The sequence below is a fragment of the Stigmatopora argus genome, chromosome 3 (genome assembly GCF_051989625.1).
Source record: "Stigmatopora argus isolate UIUO_Sarg chromosome 3, RoL_Sarg_1.0, whole genome shotgun sequence".
In the NCBI taxonomy this organism is placed as follows: Eukaryota; Metazoa; Chordata; class Actinopteri; order Syngnathiformes; family Syngnathidae; genus Stigmatopora; species Stigmatopora argus.
In genome coordinates, this window is record NC_135389.1 from 23123780 (window position 1) to 23144668 (window position 20889).

Below are 20889 nucleotides of genomic sequence, written 5' to 3' on the forward strand. Positions count from 1 at the left end.
CTATTAGTTCAATGTCATTGTTAGTGCCTGTAATTTTCTAATGAGTTTAAAAACAAACTTAAGTGACTTGACTAACTTTTTCTGTGTACTTCTGTGGAATGGAATGCTTAATCATCTCTCCTAAAACGGAGATAACAATTTTTTTCAACACATTTTTTTGTGTTTGTTGTTGTTCCACAGATAAGTGTTGTCCCTGCCGATGATTGGCGCTTGGAGATGAGGAGTGTGTGTACGTGTGTGTGTGAATGTGTGTGTGTGTCGTGCGCGCGCACATAAAGGATGGCCTCCTCCTCCACGCGCTCCTCACACGCACCCAGAAGTCAGTCCGTTCACCCCGTGGAAGCTGCATCGATCTCGGACGCGTCGAACACTTTCCTGGTGGTGGTCTCGCACCGCTGGGAGCCGGATTTTGGTCTGGGAGGGGGGGGAAAGCAAGTCGTCTCCTGCAAAAAAGAGGGGTCCACAAATGAAAGTGAGGGGGGCCCCCCACTCGCCTCTCTCTCTCAGGTGCACACGACGCAGCTGAGGATGCAGAAGTCACCCGTGGAAGATGCCAACTTCCTCTCCAGGTTTTTCTTTTGGTACGTTCCTTTATACACTTTTTTTATCTACATAGAAGTGACAAAAGTACAGTGGTACCTCGAGATACGAGCTTAATCCGTTCCGGGACTGAGCTCGTATGACAAGATTCTCGTAACTCGAGCGGAAGTTTCCCATTGAAATGAATGGGAAACAAATTAATTTGTTCCAACTCTCTGGAAAAAAACACCAAAACAGGATATTGGATTGAAAAAAAATGTTTTATTTCTTATAATTCGCCATATATTGACAAAGTAATAAATAACGAGTGGTTTGATAGTAATAATGTGTTTAATAGGAGTAAAATTAGACGCATTTCGCGGAGGGGAAGGGAACGACATATACACGGAAGCGGGGGGGGGGGGGGGGGGGGGGTTCGGGGGGGCTTTATCCACGGCAACAATGCACTCGTAAACGAACAACCAAATTTAAATTAACTTGGATAAATATATACAGACACTCAACGTTTAATGTAACTTCAAACATTTAACATACATCTATACTCTTCATTTTAATTTGATCCTAAAACAGAAAGTCCGCACTCATGATTGACATTCCCGGGCCGCACAAAATGATGCGGCGGGCCAGTTTTGGCCCCCGGGCCGCCACTTTGACACACGTGGTTTAGAATTTGGCGTATATTTTGTGTCTGTATTTATTTTACGAAATCCTGGACAACTTTGACAATTTTGTATGTTTTTAATTTGTTTTTTAATGTAGGTGGACCTCACTCTAAAACAATGTTAATTTTAGCTTTTGTATATATTTTTAGATTTTACAAAATGATTTTTGAACTAAAAACAGAAAAAAATGGATTAAAAAATGAGAATTATTGATTTGAAAGGGGGGAAATCAGGAAATTTAATGTACATCTATACTCTTCATTTTAATTTGATCCTAAAACAGAAAGTCGGCACTCATGATTTACATTCCCGGGCCGCACAAAATGATGCGGCGGGCCAGATTTGGCCCCCGGGCTGCCACTTTGACACATGTGGTTTAGAATTTGGCGTATATTTTGTGTTTACGAAATCCTGGACAACTTTGATAAATTTGTATGTTTTTAATTTTTTTTTTTATGTAGGTGGACCTCACCGCTGCTCCGGAAGGGCTTCCGGAAAAAGTTGGACCTCACCGACGTTTATAAAGCACCTTCGTACGACCTTGCCGGGAACCTATCGGAGAGACTCGAAAGGTTTGGGGCTTTTATTTTGTATTTTTTTGGGTGCCCACGGGCGCCCTTTTCACTTGTTTACGGTGGCAGGACGTCTCACCTGCTTTGCCTCAATCTCCATTTCAAATATGGGTTGGCATTTGGACGTGCCCAGACATAAACTGAGGCATGTGATGCAAACAAACACCTTTTTTTTGTTTGTGTCTGACACCCTCTGTTAAGTGACTCCTAAATGTGATCTCATTCGCTGGCCCGTAAAATTCAAATAGTTTCGACGTCCTGCTCCGTCACGGGTCGCGAATGAGTTAGCACGGCGCGTATCCAGCATTCCGATTCCGTCTCCCCCGCGCACTCTTTTGAAAAAAGGACTTCCGTGACATATTTCGCTAAAGTCTGACCTTGTGAACTTGATTTATTGGAGTTTCTTGTTTTTTTTTAGCTAAACCCTCAAACATTCATTCATTTATTTTTTGTAGCGTTTATCCTCACAAGAGTCGCAGGGGGGTGCTGGAGCCTATCCCAGCTGACTTAGGGTACCAGGCAGGAGACACCCTGAATGGGTGGTCAGCCAATCGCAAGGCCCAAAGAGACAACCAACTAATAATACGTAGATAGAGGCAATTTAGCATATACTAATTAGCCTAGCATGCACGTTTTTGGGAGGAAAACGGAGAAACACCACGCAGGCAATGGTTTTGGAATGTTCATTCATTCACTCATTTTCTAAACCACTTATTCTTACAAGGGATTCGGGGGGTGCTGGAGCCTAGGGCGGGGGACGACCCTGAATCGGTGACCAGCCAATGGCAGGGCACGAGGAGACAGAAGCAGAGGCAATTTAGAGTGCGCAACCAGTTAGCTTAGCGTGCATGTTGTGAGGGTTTGGGAGGAAAGGGGAGTACCCGGAGAAAACCCACGCAAGGATGGGGAGAACATGCAAATTCCACACAGTGAGGACACACCTGGGATTGAACCCTCGACCCTAGAACCGTCAGGCCGACACGCTAACCACTCAAACAATGGCAAAAAAAATAAAAAAATCACAATTTTCACTAGGATGCCACATTTATATTTGATAGCAATTTGACAGATTTGGAAAATGCCCCAAAATGACATGAAATTCAATTCTGGGGTATACTTGAACCCACTGTTTGTTTGTTTTTTGGGCAATTTTGCATGAAATCATCTCTGCTGTGAATTTGCTAATAATAGTACAATTTTTTAGTGGCCCCAAAGCTAATTTAATTCAGCAAGCTGAACTTTGGCGGCCATGTTTATCATAAGTAGCACGACCAAAAAATTTGACTAAAAATGAATAGAAAAAGTAGGATTTTTGGTTTTTTTTTTGACATTGTGAGGAGAGTCCGTTACATAAAAGAGCAGTGTGTATGTGTGTGTGTGTGTGTGTGTGTGTGTGTGTGTGTCCTTGACTCCCCGACACAGCAAGCGCTAAAGAGTCGACCTTTTAAATAAAAAAAAAAAAGAAAAGTGTGTCGGTGAGTGATTGGCTTCATTATTTTAAAGCTGGCAACGTCGTAAAAAGGCTTCTGGGAACGTGAACTTTATCTTCCATTAAAAGCCGCACATCACTCGCACAGCAAAAGAAAAACTCTTGATGAAAGAGCTGGAAGGCAAGGACAAAAAAAACACACAAAAACAAAACAAAAGTAAGACGCTGGACAGGAAATGAAAAGGCAAGAAAATGTGCAGTACATTTTAAAGCATTAACCTGTTTTTGTTGTCTTTTTTCAATCAAAAGCAAGTGAAACGGGTTGTCCTAAAATTTCAAGTTCAGCCATACTGTAAACTCTTCAAGTCACATGCATCGAATATCGCGGTTAATGTAGACCAGACATGAATAAAAATGAAAACATTAAAAGTAGGATCACCCCCATTATAACTACCACAATACAGACGCTCCCCTACTTACGAATGAGTTAGGTTCTGAGCGATTGTTCATAAGTTGAATTTGTTCGTAAGTTGCTCAGTGCTATATTTTGTATTATAATTTATGTTTAAGGCCTATATAAGTATATTGAAGGTTTATATACGTGCATTTGTATGTTTAAGGCTTGTATAAGTAACACACACTGGTTTGTACAGAAAAAAAACATTTAATAAAATGGAGAGAATATGTACAGTACTGTATAGAGAAAGAGAGAGAGAGAGATTTATGTATTAGAAACTGGCCGAAAGAAGCGATCTAACGACGATTGCACAGTTTTCTTCTTTTTTTTCATCATAAATGATGCGGTAGCACTATATGGCATCATTCAATTGATTTGCAAACTTTGTGCAACGTTCAATATTTGGGTCCTGCTGCTCCATCTTTATGTTTATAAATGGTACTGACGGTCGAACGATTCAAGTTGTATTCCCGTGCAACGCTCACCACTCTCACGCGCATCAAGCTTCGTTATTATTGCCACTCGTTTCAAATGAAATGGCTTGCCTCTTCCTTGCAACTCCCTCAATAGAAGACTTTCGCTTTTTACCAACCATATTCAATAATGGATGCACGAGATATTGAATGATACAAATGAAAAAGGTTCTTTGCGCACTGGAGATACGTTCACGCACTTCCGCATTGCAATGAATTGGACAGAATAAGGTAGATGCTGGGTGAGCTCTCACAGCGGCAGGCGTCGGTATTAGCGGCGGAAAGAAGCACTACTCGGAAAAAAATACAAAATGGAACTTACGAACATTTTTCGACATAAACGCAATTTGCAGACATGTTCGTATGTACCGTTGTTCGTAAGTCGTATGTTCGTAAGTAGGGGAGCATCTGTACATGTTTTCAAGCCTATACAGAAATACACGTATAATGATCAAAAAGTGTATATATATTAAATGCAAGCGATAAGCTTATTAAAAGACTGTAATGAATGAATATCTAAATATAATGTAAAAATGTAAATACTTAAATAATGTACTCACAGTGAAAATAGTTCCTCTCCGCTTGATATGAATCCCCAAAAAACAGCTTCATGGGAGTTTTAGTCCAAGTCCTTCGTCTTCTTTCCGCGATATTCGAGGGATTACTGTAGACACCTAGAACAATATTTTTGTCTTTTGTGGCCAAATAAATGTTCATAAAGTTTAACATTGACCATTTCAAATGAGTTTAAATCAGGTGTGATGTCTTTGTAAATCTTTGTAAATGATTTAACGGACACAAAACGTGTTGTAAATGACTTTAACGGATGGAAAAGCGTGTAAATTCACGGCTAACTGACCAAAGGACGCTAACGAGACGCGGCTAATTGTTCTTTCTTTCCACGCAGAGAATGGGACCGAGAAGTGGTTTCTGCTAAAAGCAAACCCAGATTGATGCGAGCCCTGGCACGATGCTTCATCTGCCCCTTCATCTTTTTCGGGATCCTCCTCTACCTCGGGGTGAGTGGCGGCCGCCCTTTTGCTCATCTCGCCATTTGAGGACCAACCAGGTCGTGGTGAATGGGTCCGTCCATCCTGTCCCCCCATCAGGAAGCATCCAAGACGGTGCAACCTCAACTCCTGGGCCGCATCATCGCCTCCTTCGACCCTTTCCACGCCCCCGAACGCGGTCAGGGTTACTTCCTGGCCCTGGGCCTGTGCTTGCTGTTCACCGCCCGCTTCCTGCTCTTGCAGCCGGCCATTTTCGGACTGCATCACCTGGGCATGCAGATCCGGATTGCGCTCTTCAGCCTCATCTACAAGAAGGTAAGAAGCTTCGTCTCCGCGCCAAATCCAGACATTTTAAAGTAGCCTATTTTCTCGCACGTATTTGTCACTCCAAAAAATGATGACTGAATCCAGGGTACGGCTTATATGCGCAAAAAATTACACTTCATATTCACAAAACGCCTCAATGCAAGACAATGCGACCGATAGGGTCATTTATTTCAAAATAGAGAAAAGATAAACAGATGAAACGCTTAACAACATTCATTTTGAGGTCTAGGAATGAAATTCAAGAATATATATATATATATATATATATATATATATATATATATATATATATATATATATATATATATATATATATATATATATATATATATATATATATATATATATATGTATGTGTATATATGTGTGTGTATATATATATATATATATATATATGTATATATGTATGTATGTGTGTATATATATATATATATATATATATATATATATATATATATATATATATATATATATATATATATATATATATATGTATATGTGTGTATATATATATATATATATATATATCTTGCATAAAACATGAAAAAAATAACTCACTAGAGCGCTACCGACACACTTCCTGGTCGTACTGGTCACGTGACTTCCTTTTTGAATTTGTCTACGTGCAGGCAACACCCTTTCGGAATTTTGATTGATACAGTATCTCAGAAATAGCACGTGCGATGGTTTTTCTTCAGATTTTTCCCTTCAAAGTAACACATTTGTACACCCTATTAAAACCATGAATATGGAGGAGGAAATGGTGAATCAGGGGGGGGGCTTATACGAGGGAAATTGTCAAATTCAACCATTTTAAGGCCATTTTAAGGCTACAGCTTATACGCGAAAACGGCTAATATGCGAGAAAATACAGCGATTAAAGCCTACAACCCGTCTCCTATGGGAGGGTTAAGATGTTAGCTCTTCGGCCTCATAATTCAGGGGGCCTGGGTTCGATCCCAGTTTGCATGTTCTCCCTGGACTTGCGCAGGTTTTCTCCAGGTACTTTGGTTTTTGCCCACATCCCAAAAACATGCGCGCTAGGCTAGCTGGTCGAACACTAAATTAAAACCATGAATATGTTGGTGAAAATCGTGAATCAAGGTGCGGCTTATACGAGGGAAATTGTAAAATTCAACCATTTTAAGGCAATTTTAAGGGTGCGGCTTATACACATGGGCGGCTAATATGCAAGAAAATACGGTAGTCAGCAGCATGTCACGATTCTCGTCGGAATAAGACCACCTGGATGATAAACACATTTTCCTCTGATTTTATTATTATTATTTTTTGGTGCAGACCCTGAAGCTGTCCAGCCGGGTGTTGGACAAAATTAGCACGGGTCAACTGGTGAGTCTCATGTCGGCCCACCTTAACAAGCTGGACGAGGTAAGCCCACCACTGTAAACCAGAAACCATACACTCGTTCTGAACTACCGTATTGTCCGGACTATTAGTGGCGCATTTTTTTCCCCATAGTTTGGCTGGGCCTGTGACTAATAAGTGCGACTTATGTGTTTTATTAATTTCCTTTCTGAGCATGACAGCCTGTTATGTTATGTTCTTTTTTTATTTTTAGATTACAGTTATCTGAAAAACTGTTGTGTTCACAGATGCGCAATATTTTTCATTTTACTATTATTTCTTTAATGCGTTTTTGTTCAAATATAAAATTGACCTCCAAAAATCTTATACTGAGGTGTTGACTTATAGTCCGAAAAATATGGTAATATGGTGACTCGAAAGGAGCACTCGGCGCTATTTGGCGTGGGAGATAAAAGGTGTCGTAAACGCGCACGCGGCGCTGATGTTACGTCGCGCCGTGGCCGCCCGCGCTCTCGGGGACACGTAGAATGTCAAAGCGCTCCGACACTTGCCGACTCGCAATTAGCGTCTCACTTCAATGTGCCTTGTGGGATGGGGGAGAATGGGGGGAGGGGAAGGGGGAGGGGCGACCATAGTGGTCCCGTGGGAAAGACCAGCATTTTTTGGGCTTGTTTTTGCCACGCCAAATTTGAGACTATGAGGAAAAAATAAGCAATTATGGTACAAGATTTGAATGATTATCCAGGAGTGTAGTTTTATATTTATATATACATATATATACACATATATACATATATATATATACATATATATACATATACATACATATATACATATATATACACATATACATATACATACACATATATACACATATATACACATATATACACATATACACATATATACACATATATACACACATATACACATATATACATATATATACATATATATACATATATATACATATATATACATATATATACATATATATATACATATACATACATATACATACATATACATACATATACATACATATACATACATATACATACATATACATAGATATACATAGATATACATACATATACATACATATACATATATACATACATACATATACATTTATATATATATATATATATATATACACACATATATATAAAAATGATGACATTTTTTGTAAAAGCTAATTTCATGCAATTCCAATTAGGAAAAAGGAAACTATTTTTGGGTTTTGTATGACAATATGTTGTTATCGTGCTTTATTATTAATCCTAATATTATGAAACTCTACTTTTCTAAACGAAGGGATCGACAGATTGGTTTATGACGATAAAGCACTATTATTACAAATATTTTTGTGGTGTAAATACACGAAAAATTTCCATATATTTTTGGCTCATTAAACCAAAATGTGCGTTATACATAAAATATATATTTTTTTAAATGGCTTTGGAAAAGAAGTTTTTGGGAATCAGTGACGTTAAAATAACATTTGTCTCACATAATAATAATAATAATAATAATAAAAATAATAAAAATAATAATAATAATAATAATAATAATAATGATAACAATAATAATAAAAATAAATAATAATAAAAATAAAAATAACAATAACAATAACAATTGGACATAGGCTCTGTCATCATCATTGACTCGACAAAAAGCCTGATTAATATACAGTGTTCATTTTTTTTTCATTTAAACCCACATTTTAGCGTGACAAAACAAGTTTTTGGGATTACGTTGATGTACGTACTTTGTGTGTGCGTGTGTGTGTGTGCATGTACTTGTAGAGCCTGGCCTTGGCGCACTTTGTGTGGATCACGCCTCTGCAGTGCATCCTGTGCGTGGGTTTGATCTGGGAACTGATCGAGGTGTACGGCTTCTGCGCGCTGGCGTCCCTCACGCTGCTCGGCATCGTCCAGGCTTGCCTGGCTCAGAAGATGGGACCGCATAGGTGAGGAAAAAAAAAAAGATAATCAAAAACAACCCTTTTTTTTGTTTACTCGCCTGTCGTAAACATACCGGTATTCTCTTTGGTTTATAACATGACTTGAAGCTCTCTGAAAATAAACAACAAAACATCATTTCAAATTTTGTGGGCCGTGATAGGCTCCAGCGTCCCCGCGAACCTTGTGAGGATAAGCGCCTCAGAAAATTAACGACTTAATTTGTACGTACGGCCTCCCCAATCTCTGGAATGATCAGAAAGTTCCAATTTAATTGCCATTTTTAGAAACGGATTCCCCCAAAAAATCGTGGTAGCGTGTAATACACGAGTAAGGCAAAAGTGCAACTGCCATAGCACCCCCTAGCGGATGTGTGTGCACGTGCTGGAAATTAAAAGCATTTTCTTAGAGGCGGAAAAAGACATTTTTGCATGCCTCTCTGAATAATTATTCATTTTACGGCCCATTTATCCTCACAAGGGTGCTGGAGCCTATCCCAGCCGAGTATGGACAATGGGTGGCCGGCCAATCACGGGGCACGAGGAGACAAAAGACAACCAATCATAGCTAGGGTTAGACCAAGGGAGTCAGACTCGAGTTGGTTCGCGGGCCGCGTTTACGTCAACTCGATTTCACGTGGGCCGGACCATTTTAGATATAATATCTAAAAAAAAATTATAAATGTATTAAAAGAACTGGATTAAAAGCCCTGAATATTCACTTTTTTATAGATCTAAAACAATGTTTATTTTAGCTTTTTTTAAAATATATTTTTAGATTTTACAAAATGATTTTTGAATTAAAAACAGAAAAAATGGATTAAAAAAATGACAATTATTGATTTAAAAGGGGGGAAATCAGGAAATTTAATATACATCTATGTACAAACTATGTTTATTTGAGCTTTTTGTTATATATTTTTGATTTTACAAAATGATTTTTGAACTAAAAACACAGAAAAAATGGATTAAAAGAACTGGATTAAAAGCCCTGAATATTCAGTTTTTTTTATAGATCTAAAACAATGTTTATTTTAGCTATTTTAAATATATTTTTAGATTTTACAAAATGATTTTTGAATTAAAAACAGAAAAAATGGATTAAAAATGACAATTATGGATTTAAAAGGGGGAAAATCAGGAAATTTAACATACATCTATACTCTTCATTTGAATTTGATCCTAAAACAGAAAGTCGGCACTCATGATTGACTTTCCCGGGCAACACAAAATGATGCGGCGGGCCAGATTTGGCCCCCGGGCCGCCACTTTGACACCTGTGTGTTAGGCTATTTAGAGTCGTCAAACAGCTAGCCTAGCATGCATGTTTTTGGGCCATGGGGCTGAATAATCAAATAAAAACATTATAAAAGAGAATCTGCCATCATCTTCACGTGAATATTTACCCATATATCCTTTTTTAATTAATATATAGCCTGTGTTTGACCGCGTGCGATTGTTTTCAAAAGGGCGAAGCGAGCGGGCATGATCAATCGGCGTCTGGCGCTCACCTCCGAGATCGTGGAGAACATCCATTCGGTCAAGGCGTACGGCTGGGAGGAAGTCATGGAGACCATCATCAAGAACATCCGACAGTAAGGAGGCAAAAGTAAAGAAGAAGGAAAAATAAAAGAAAATGGCCGCTCAGGTCGTCCACCATTCCCTCCTTCCAGGGACGAGGTGAAGCTGACCAGGAAGATCGGCTCCTTGCGTTACTTCTACAGCGCCGCCTACTTCTTCTCGGCCATCTTGGTGATCGTGTCGGCCATCGTGCCGCACGCGCTGGGCACGGGCATCATCCTCCGCCGCATCTTCACCACGGCGTCCTACTGCATGGTTCTGCGCATGACGCTGACGCGCCAGCTGCCCGGGTCTATCCAGATGTGGTACGACACGATGGCCCTGGTCAACAAGATCGAGGTGGGCTGGTCCCAGGGTGGCTACTACTCGGGTTTGGAGATGACGCCCCCTCCCCCGACTGATCGGGGGTGTCCTTTTTAGGATTTCTTGTTGAAGGAAGAGTACCGCGTTCTGGAGTACAACTTGACCACCACCGAGTTGGAACTCATCAACGTCTCCGCTTCATGGGATGAGGTAGGGATGGCCGTGGTCTACAAAAAAATGAATAAGTCATCATAAAAACAAATGGCCATATCACAGATAAAATAAGATTTCCATTTTTGCCAAAAAAAAATCATGTAAATGATGGTCTGTCGCTAATCCAAACAATAGCAGTCACAGCAGGTCGCCAATGATTGGTCACCAGTTAATGGGAAAGATCTGAAGGAACTTATGGGTCATCACTCCAGGAAAATAATCACTAAAGTGCATTTTTCCGCATTCAAAGCATTAAAAATAGCTTACAAAGGGCAAAATATAGAGCACAGGTGTCAAAGTGGCGGCCCAGGGGCCAAATCTGGCCCGCCACATCATTTTACGCGGTCCGAAAAAGTAAATCATGAGTGCCGACTTTCTGTTTTAGGATCAAATTCAAATGAAGAGTATGGATGTATATCAATTTTCCTGATTTGCCCCCTTTTAAATCAATAATTTTAATTTTTTAATCCATTTTTTCTGTGTTTTTAGTTCTAAAATTATTTTGTAAAATCTAAAAATATATAAAAAAAAGCTCAAATAAACCAATCCCGGGGGATACCCTGAATCGGTACCCAGCCGAGGGGGTGTTGGCCAATCATAGCTAGGCTTAGGCAATTTAGTGTTGGACCAGCTAGCCTAGCATGCATGTTTTTGAGTTGTGGGAGGAAACCGGAGTACCTGGAGAAAACCCACACAAGCCCGAGGAGAACATGCAAACTCCACACAGGTAGTCCGACCTAGGATCGAACCCACGACCCCAGAATTGTGAGTTTGCCCTGGTTTTAGGATGTTGTAAAAAAACATTTTTTTAAAAACTCATGCCCAACAAGAACCCAGATTCAAACCCCAGCGAAATGCTCACTTCAACTGTCCATTATTACCGCCAATGTGTGTGTGTTTGTGTGTGTGCGTGTGTAGGGCATCGTGGAGCTGTTTGAGAAAATCAAACAGGAAAACAAAGAGAGCGGCCACGCCAACGGCGGCCTCTTCTTCACCAACCTTTACGTGACGCCCGTGTTGAAGAACGTCAGCCTCTACCTGGAGAAAGGAAAGATGTTGGCGGTGGCCGGATCCACGGGCTCCGGAAAGGTCAGCCGCCATTCCCACGGTCGCAGCCTGCGGTACTCGGACGTTTGGTCGCCCGGACGTTTGGTCGCCCGGACGTTTGGTCGCCCGGACGTTTGGTCGCCCGGACGTTTGGTCGCCCGGACGTTTGGTCGCCCGGACGTTTGGTCGCCCGGACGTTTGGTCGCCCGGACGTTTGGTCGCCCGGACGTTTGGTCGCCCGGACGTTTGGTCGCCCGGACGTTTGGTCGCCGGACGTTTGGTCGCCGGACGTTTGGTCGCCGGACGTTTGGTCGCCGGACGTTTGGTCGCCGGACGTTTGGTCGCCGGACGTTTGGTCGCCGGACGTTTGGTCGCCGGACGTTTGGTCGCCGGACGTTTGGTCGCCGGACGTTTGGTCGCCGGACGTTTGGTCGCCGGACGTTTGGTCGCCGGACGTTTGGTCGCCGGACGTTTGGTCGTCAGTTGTTTGGGTCCGGGCGCCATTCCCACGAGCGCTCACCCCACGTCACTCCCGGTCTTTCCCGCAGAGCTCCCTCCTGATGATGATCTTAGGAGAACTGATGCCGTCGGAGGGCAAAATCCGGCACAGCGGTCGCGTGTCCTTCTCCTCGCAGACCTCCTGGATCATGCCGGGCACCATCCGCGACAACATCCTCTTCGGACTCACCTACGACGAATACCGATACGCCTCGGTCATCAAGGCCTGCCAACTGGAGGAGGTAAGTACCAGACCACAAACTTGGCTTTTTTTACGACAGGTGTTCATTTACCGGTGTGAAACAGTCCAATAGAGGAAAACACAGCAGAAATTCAATTATATAAATTTTAGCGACTTTCTGTTTTATGATCAAATTAAAATGAAGAGTATATATGTATATTAAATTTCCTGATTTTCCCCCTTTTAAATCAATAAGTCATTTTTTAATCATTTTTTTCTGTGTTTTTAGTTCAAAAATCATTTAGTAAAATCTAAAAAAATATATGAAAAAAGCTCAAATAAACATTGTTTTAGATCTATAAAAAAACTGAATATTCAGGGCTTTTAATCCAGTTCTTTTAATCCATTTATAAAAATCTAAATATTCTATCTAAAATGGTCCGGCCCACGTGAAATCAAGTTGACGTTAAAGCAGCCCGCGAACCAACCGAGTCTGACACCCTTGCGTGATATTTGAGGAATTACTGAAGACCTCTGAGTGAAGGTACCCAAAAAAAAGGTCCATACGGTGGCCCATATTCCATTTTGATCCGAGAAAAGTCACTGACGTCTGACAATATCACAATCACCGTAACGTTGTCTTCTTGTAAGAAGTACGGCGCCCAAATAGCCAAATCTGCCACCGTTCCATATACAATTTTGCATGTTATTCAAGCTACAAATGTATCCCATGATTTTGCCTGACCCCGTACTTTACAGCCAGCCTTTAAATCTCACTGTACTCGTATAATGAGGCATTCCGTTGAATGGAGTTAGCTGTCACTATGGCTTAAGAAAGGTCAAACTTTCTCCAGGTTTCTCCTCGAAACCAGCCTCCAAACACCTTCTGCTACATCAAATTGTCACACACACACACACACACTCATACACACACACACGCCAATTCTCATAAGCGTGAGTGCTGAGTGAAGAGCCCTCGGTGGAATAACCTCCACTCTGTTGCCACGGAAACGCAGCGTGATGTAACGTGAGCTGGTGGTTGGTCCATAATAGGACGGGACGGGAGACACAAACCAGTTGTGTCCGTTCCAGTCATTTCCGTGATGATGCTTCATAACGGCTTGAGTTTGAGAAAGTCACTTTGCCGTTTGTTTTGATTGAACTTTAAGTTCGTCAATTGGGATTTTCAACAGTAGTGACACACGCCATGTGGGCGCACTTTAAAGATGTTTTGCTCCCAAACACGCGTTGTTGCCACAGCAAACAAGCGCCGTGTGCACTGTCCACATGCGGCCATCTCGCCACGTGTGGACTGGGTCAACGCGACAGAAAAAAAAGGGGGTGTGACGGGTAACGCGGCCAAACTTAGCGAGCCGCTAACGATCCGAGCTAGCTGAAACTTCAGCGGCGACGCACGTGCCTCCCCAAACTGTTCCGTGGGAGTTTGTTTTGATGGACGAGGCGAAATTGGCTTACATTTTCACCCAGACGAGGGAGGGCTGCTCAAAGTGTGGCACGAGGGCCTTCAGTGGTCTGCAGGTGACCTCTAAAGCGACGCTAAATATCGACAAATGAAATGGTGAAACTCAAGCGAAAAGGACATTTATGTGGTATTTGACTAAAACGACCAAAGATGGATATTTCATGTTAAATATCAAATATTTACCTTTTTGACACAGAGCCATAAACAATTCCTATTTTCAAATTTTATTCCTAGAGAGCCATAATCTGAAATTAAGAGTAAAAATTGGATTTTTTTTCCTTTTTTCCACTTTTAAAGTACAATTCTTTTGACAACACTGTTACTTAGTTGCCAATCAATGAAAATATGCATGCAGAAAAGTCTAATAAAAAGAAAAAGATCATTGAAGTTGGAGGTAGTGTCGATGTGACGCTCCTATTGGTCCATTCGGGACTCGGCTCTGTCACCAATGGTTTAAATCCATATTTTAGCTCCCAGGTTAGCGAAGAGCCACATATGTTGTTTGTACGAGACAAGTGTGATTAGCAGCTATTTAAACCTGCGTTTAACTTGATTCCTCATGCATTACCAATGGAAGTCCCGCTTCAAAAAGGTAGGAAATTTTAACCATAATATCGTCATCGGTGATGTATGACCTTGTGACCCCACCCCCTCTGTGCTTCCTGGTAATTTGCGTGCTAGTGTGTTTTTGACTACTAGCTCGTAAAAAAAAATCTGACTGTACATAACTGAATGTACCATTAACCCTCCTCTTATGTTTGTTTTCTTGGAGTAGGAACAAAGGTTCATGGGTAAATTTGTGTAAATCTGTGGAATGAATCATTAAAAATACATAGACATTTTTAATAATAAATATATAACATTTTTAAAAATGTTATATATATTTTTAAATATCTATTTATTTTAAAATAAATAGCTATTTAAAAAAATATATACATAACATTTTTATTTTTTTTAAATAAATAGATATTTAAAAAATGTGTATATAACATTTTAACATTTTTTATTTTAAAATAAATAGATATTTTTAAAAAATATATAGAATGTTTTTTATTTTTTTATCTTAGAATAAATAGACATTATATATATATAACATTTTTATTTTTTTTATTTTAAAATAGCTTTTTTAAAAATATATAACATTTTTATTTTTTTTATTTTAAAATAAATAGATATTTAAAAAATGTATATATAACATTTTAAGATTTTTTATTTTAAAAGAAATAGATGTTTAAAAAAATATATATAACATTTTTATTTTTTTATATTAAAATAAATAGATATTTAAAAAAATATATAGAACATTTAATTTTTATTTTATTTTAAAATAAATAGCTATTTCAAAAAATATATATAACATTTTTAAAAAGGCCAGCAGCAGAATGTTTATCACAAAAGATCAACTTTCTGCTGCTGGCCTTTTTAAAAATGTTTTTTTTAATATCAATTTATTTTAAAATAAATAGATATTTCTATCCTGTTTGTTGGAAATAATGTAGATGTGTACACATCCTGTATTTTGATGCATTATCCTGCATGATATTTGACTCATGAATTTTTTGAGCATGCTCACATCTCGGTGTTGTTTTCATTCCAGCGCTATCACAATGCGCTGATAAACTTTGAACAAAATGTCTGGCACTTGGATAAAAAAAACGCTCGGTTGGCGCTTTCGCTTTGATTTTCAACGCTGACATGGCGCCCGTGTGCTTTGCCCGCGCAGGACTTTGCCTTGCTGCCCGAAAAAGACAAGACGCTGCTGGGCGAAGGAGGCGTGACGCTCAGCGGCGGCCAGAGGGCCCGCCTCGGATTGGCCAGGTATCGCACTCATTTACTAATCATCTTTTTGGATGTGTAAATAGAAGCCAAACAAAATAGCCAAAAAAAATGGCACCCTCTTTCCATATTGGCCAGAATATAAGACGACCTTTCTCTTTTCCAAGACCCTTTTGAAAAAAAAAAACAATCTACTGTGATATAACAACAAAATTGCAATCACTGCATTCACCATCGAAGTCTTCAGCGTTGGCTTTAGAGATATCTGGTGCCACCCCACGTTGTGATTGGATAAAATGTCTACAGGCCAAATTTAAGACAACCAGCACTTTCTTATTTAAATGCAAAAAAAAACATCGTCTTATATTCGGGCCAATACGGTATTCGTCCCATTGGATTTTTAGATGAATTTATGTCGAACAAAATATTTCCCACACAAAATGCTGGCGCTTATTCTACCCTGAAATGGTGGCCAGCCAATCGCAAGGCACCAGGAGACGAAGCGCCAATCGCTCGTAGCTCACCCCTAAGCCTGTTTTTGGAACAGTCCTTCCGCTAGCACCTAGCTAACCTCGGTTCCTCTCGCCGAAGGGCGGTGTACAAAGACGCCGACCTCTACCTGCTGGACGCACCTTTCACGCATTTGGACATTGTGACGGAGAAGGAGATCTTTGAGAAGTAAACCATTTCGGCCCATCCCATTGGCCCATCCAATTGTCTACCAATGACTCTATTTATCCGTCAGGTGCGTGTGCGAGCTGATGTCTTCCAAAAGCCGCATCGTGGTGACCAGCAAGCTGGAACACCTGAAACGCGCCGACCAGATCCTGCTTCTCCACAACGGCGACTGCTTCTTCTACGGCACCTTCTGCCAACTTCAGGCGCAACGGCCCGACTTCAGCTCGCTGCTGCTGGGCATGGAGGCCTACGACAACGTCAACGCCGAGCGCCGCGGTTCCCTCCTCACCGAAACCCTGCGCCGGGTCTCGGTGGACGAGGGCGTCGCCCCGTGGGGCGGAGCCGAGCCCGGGCGGCGGTCCTCGCGGCCTCCTCCCCCCGCCGCCGTGGTCAACGAGGGTCACCCGGAGAAACGCAAGCAGTCGCTCATCCTCAACCCGCTGGCCGCCGCCCGCAAGTTCTCCTTCATCGGACAGCAGAACGCCAACGGGGCGCCGTCCTCCAACGCCGAGGACGCCGAGCTCTCGGAGAGAAAGTTCTCGGTGGTACCCGAAGACGAGCAGGTGGAGGAGGTGCTCCCCCGGGGGAACGTGTACCACCACGGCTTGCCCCACCTGAGCGGGCAGCGGCGGCAATCCGTGCTGGCGTTCATCACGGGCCCCGCCCACGAGTGCCACCACCCGCCCGTGCAGACGTCCTTCCTGAAGAAACTCTCCGTGGCGCCGCCCCACGTTGACCTTCCGTCCGACCTGGACATCTACGCGCGGCGTTTGTCCAAAGACAGCGTCTACGACATCAGCGAGGAAGTGGACGAAGAAGACATGGAGGTTAGCGTGCGTCCATCCGAAGCCGATCCGACACAAGATGGCGACCGATCGTCTCTTGCCCCGACAGCAATGTTTCGCCGACGAGCGCGACAACGCCTTCGAGACCACGTCGTGGAGCACGTACCTGCGCTACGTCACCACCAACAAGAGTTTGGTCTACGTCCTTGTTTTCATCTTCTTGGTCTTCGTGGTGGAGGTGATGGTTTTTCCGATCTGTTCTTCGGTCGGAGCGTTTGCTGTTTTTACATTTCTCTTTTGTTTCCTGACTTCAGGTCGGCGGTTCGGTCATCGGCATCTACCTGATCACCGAGTAAGTCTTGCCAAGGAGGAAGAACCTGATCCCACCTCAATCGCCACGACGTCATTTCGTGTGGCCCGCCGAAACCATCGCTTGACTTTGGCTATCGGTTCGGAACGTACAGTTTTTTCTCGCATATAGGCCGTATTTGTCGCCAAAAAATGATGACTGAATTGAGGGTATGGCTTATATGCGCACAAATTAGACTTGACATGCACGAAACGCCATAACGCAAGACGATAAGGCCGATGCGGTCATTTATTTCAAAATAGAGAAACGATAAATAGATAAAACGCTTTAAAAAATGTATTTTGACGTCTATGAATGACATTCAAGAAAAAAAAATGATGACTGAATTGAGGGTATGGCTTATATGCGCACAAATTAGACTTGACATGCACGAAACGCCATAACGCAAGACGATAAGGCCAATGCGGTCATTTATTTCAAAATAGAGAAACGATAAACAGATAAAACGCTTAAAAAATGTATTTTGACATCTATGAATGACATTCAAGAAAAAAAAATGATGACTGAATTGAGGGTATGGCTTATATGCGCACAAATTAGACTTGACATGCACGAAACGCCATAACGCAAGACCATACGGCCGATACGATCAATTATTTCAAAATAGTGAAAAGATAAACAGATAAAACGCTTAAAAAAATGTATTTTGAATGACATTAAAGAAAAAAAATGATGACTGAATTGAGGGTATGGCTTATATGCGCACAAATTAGACTTGACACGCTAGGCTAGCTGGTCGAAATCTCAAAATTGCCCAAGCCTAGCTACGATTGTCTCCCCCTACAGCAAAATCTGGAGGGACAGCGCCAACCCCAGCTCGCCCAATTACATCGACGAACAGCACCCCAACGCCTCGTCGCCGGCCACCCACCTGGCGGTGATCGTGACGCCCACCAGCGCCTACTACATCATCTACATCTACGTGGCCACCTCGGAGAGCGTCCTGGCCCTGGGCTTCTTCCGCGGACTGCCGTTGGTTCACACGCTGCTGACCGTCTCCAAGCGCTTGCACGAGCAGATGCTAAGTTCGGTTCTGCGGGCCCCCATGGCGCTGCTCAACACCATGAAGACGGGTGAGCGCACCCTGAAAATGGAGACACGACGGCGGCGGACGTTAATTGGTCTTTCGTCCTTGTGGCGCCAGGCCGCATCATGAACAGATTCACCAAGGACATGGCCACCATCGACGACATGCTGCCTCTGGTCCTCTTCGATCTCATACAGGTAAAAGTGGCCGGCGTTGGCGAGCCGTGGCGTGGCGCTAAATGACCGAACGGGTCAAAATGTCCGAGTGCGTGAATAGAGCCGCCGTGTCCATTAAAACGTTCATTCCCACGGCGCTAGCTGTCAGTGATCGTCTTGGGCGCCATCTTCACAGTGTCCATCATCCGCCCCTACATCTTCATCGCCGCCATCCCGCTGGCCGTCATCTTCGTCGTCCTTCGAAAGTACTTCCTGAGGACGGGGCAGCAACTCAAGTTGCTGGAAGCCGAAGGTAACCCGCATTTACTCGCATATAAGCCTTTTCCGAGTATAAGCCACACCCTTAAAATGGCCTTCAAATGGTTGCATTTGACAATTTCTCACGTATAAGCCGCCCCCTGATTCACAATTTTCACCTCCTGGTTTTAAATAGGAAGTGCAACGTGACTGGACGTTTGGTCGAACGGACGTTTGGTCGCCCGGAAGGTTATTGATAATTACCATTTAAAATTGTTGCTCAAATTCCCTAAATACAAACTGCGAATTATTATTTAGTCATACTTAATGCCCTATTAATTATTAGGCTAAAGAAAAGCTCAAAATTTCCCTGACTTTTATTGTTTTTTGTTGGAGAACTTGTTAAGACCCTGACTGAACTGACGTCTCTTCTTAAAGGGACAGCGCATGTACATACAAACTCTTATACGTCGGCTCAGTGAAACTGCTCATGGCCATTGTTGGCTTTTATTCATGCGTAGACCGTCTTGTTTTACCTTGTTTTGTCGCCGGACTTTTGGTCGCCAGACGTTTGGTCGCCACACGTTTGGGTCCGGGCGACCTAATGTCTGGCGACCAAACGTCCGGCGACCAAAAGTCCGGCGACCAAAAGTCCGGCGACCAAAAGTCCGGCGACCAAACGTCCGGCGACCAAAAGTCCGGCGACCAAAAGTCCGGCGACCAAACGTCCGTTCACGCTGCATTAGAGTGCTTGAACTTGGACTGGAGTTTTTTTCCCCAAAGGCGTCTCCCATTTTAAATGCCAGGGAGCAGAGGAAGTGGCATTGGGGCTGATGGGAAGGAAGAACTTGCTCGTGGATTGGTCCAAGGAGAAAAGTCACATCAAGTCAACTGTGTGCTCAAAAGGAGGCGGATTTTGTCGTTATGGAGGGTAAAATTAGTGCTCCTGACCCATTTAGCATTTGGTGCTTTTTGGACTTCCTACTCGTCTGCTATGAGATTGTTGAAGAGCGACGAGGGGCGCCGGGACGGGACGGGACGGGACGGAACGGGTCGGGATGGGCCGCCACGGATTGGGATTTCCTCCATCCCCATCCTGGCATTGGTGGGCGTGTGCTGGCTCAGATGAAGAACATCCATCAACTCCTCATTTGCTGGCGTGGCGCTCTCCGGGTTTTATTCTTGTTTTTTTTTTTTTTTAGGGATTACGCTTGGGTCATCCAATATGTCCGAAGTGTCCAGCGTTTTCCTTTTTCTGTGCTTGGCCTTGCAGCTCGCAGCAGCATCTTCTCGCACGTGATCATCTCGCTGAGGGGCCTGTGGACCATTCGGGCCTTTGGACGCCAGACCTACTTTGAAATGCTCTTCCACAAGGCGCTCAACACGCACACGGCCGCCTGGTTTCACTACCTGGCCACGCTTCGCTGGTTCCTTTTCCGCTGCGACGTCATCTTTGTGCTCTTTTTCACCGCCGCCGCCTTCATCGCCGTCGGCACCAACCGTGAGTACATCCCTACTCTTCTACCGCTAAAATATGTGTCGTCGTTTTATGCAAGAGACGGTTATTTTTTTGGTCAATGTTCTTTTTTAAGAGTTTCATCTGTTTATCGGCATCGGCCGCATTGTCTTGCGTTATGGCGTTTCGTGCATGTCAAGTCTAATTTGTGCGCATATAAGTCGTACCCTGGATTCACTCATCATTTTTTGGAGTGACAAATACAGCAATCAGATGTAATCCTGTTCTTTTAATGTCCTCAAAGAACATTTCCACTGGG

The 20889-nt window shown here is 42.6% G+C and overlaps 2 protein-coding genes and 1 long non-coding RNA gene across 3 annotated transcripts in view; 1 reads left to right on the forward strand and 2 right to left on the reverse strand.

The window, feature by feature from the left end:
- Positions 1-373: 373 nt before the first annotated feature.
- Positions 374-20889, forward strand: part of cftr (CF transmembrane conductance regulator) — a 25517-nt gene continuing 5001 nt past the window's right edge. The window contains exons 1-20 of the mRNA XM_077597522.1: positions 374-581; positions 1664-1774; positions 5041-5152; positions 5243-5458; positions 6770-6859; positions 8605-8768; positions 10229-10354; positions 10433-10679; positions 10761-10853; positions 11775-11945; positions 12452-12643; positions 15789-15883; positions 16433-16519; positions 16587-17346; positions 17414-17542; positions 17619-17656; positions 18461-18747; positions 18819-18898; positions 19019-19169; positions 20388-20615. Of these exons, the coding sequence (XP_077453648.1) occupies positions 529-581; positions 1664-1774; positions 5041-5152; positions 5243-5458; positions 6770-6859; positions 8605-8768; positions 10229-10354; positions 10433-10679; positions 10761-10853; positions 11775-11945; positions 12452-12643; positions 15789-15883; positions 16433-16519; positions 16587-17346; positions 17414-17542; positions 17619-17656; positions 18461-18747; positions 18819-18898; positions 19019-19169; positions 20388-20615 (3430 nt within the window). The 5' untranslated portion in view covers positions 374-528. The remainder of the gene's footprint in view (positions 582-1663; positions 1775-5040; positions 5153-5242; positions 5459-6769; positions 6860-8604; positions 8769-10228; positions 10355-10432; positions 10680-10760; positions 10854-11774; positions 11946-12451; positions 12644-15788; positions 15884-16432; positions 16520-16586; positions 17347-17413; positions 17543-17618; positions 17657-18460; positions 18748-18818; positions 18899-19018; positions 19170-20387; positions 20616-20889) is intronic.
- LOC144071984 (uncharacterized) lies at positions 1821-12237 on the reverse strand. The gene is made up of 6 exons (XR_013299784.1): positions 11856-12237; positions 10271-10870; positions 8837-8874; positions 8599-8742; positions 4694-5448; positions 1821-3377 (listed from the first exon to the last, which is right to left on the reverse strand). It is a non-coding gene; the product is annotated as an uncharacterized LOC144071984 (long non-coding RNA).
- Positions 12263-20889, reverse strand: part of cttnbp2 (cortactin binding protein 2) — a 50342-nt gene continuing 41715 nt past the window's right edge. Inside the window, exon 25 of the mRNA XM_077597524.1 lies at positions 12263-12591. The gene's annotated coding sequence lies outside the window, so the exon portion shown is untranslated. The remainder of the gene's footprint in view (positions 12592-20889) is intronic.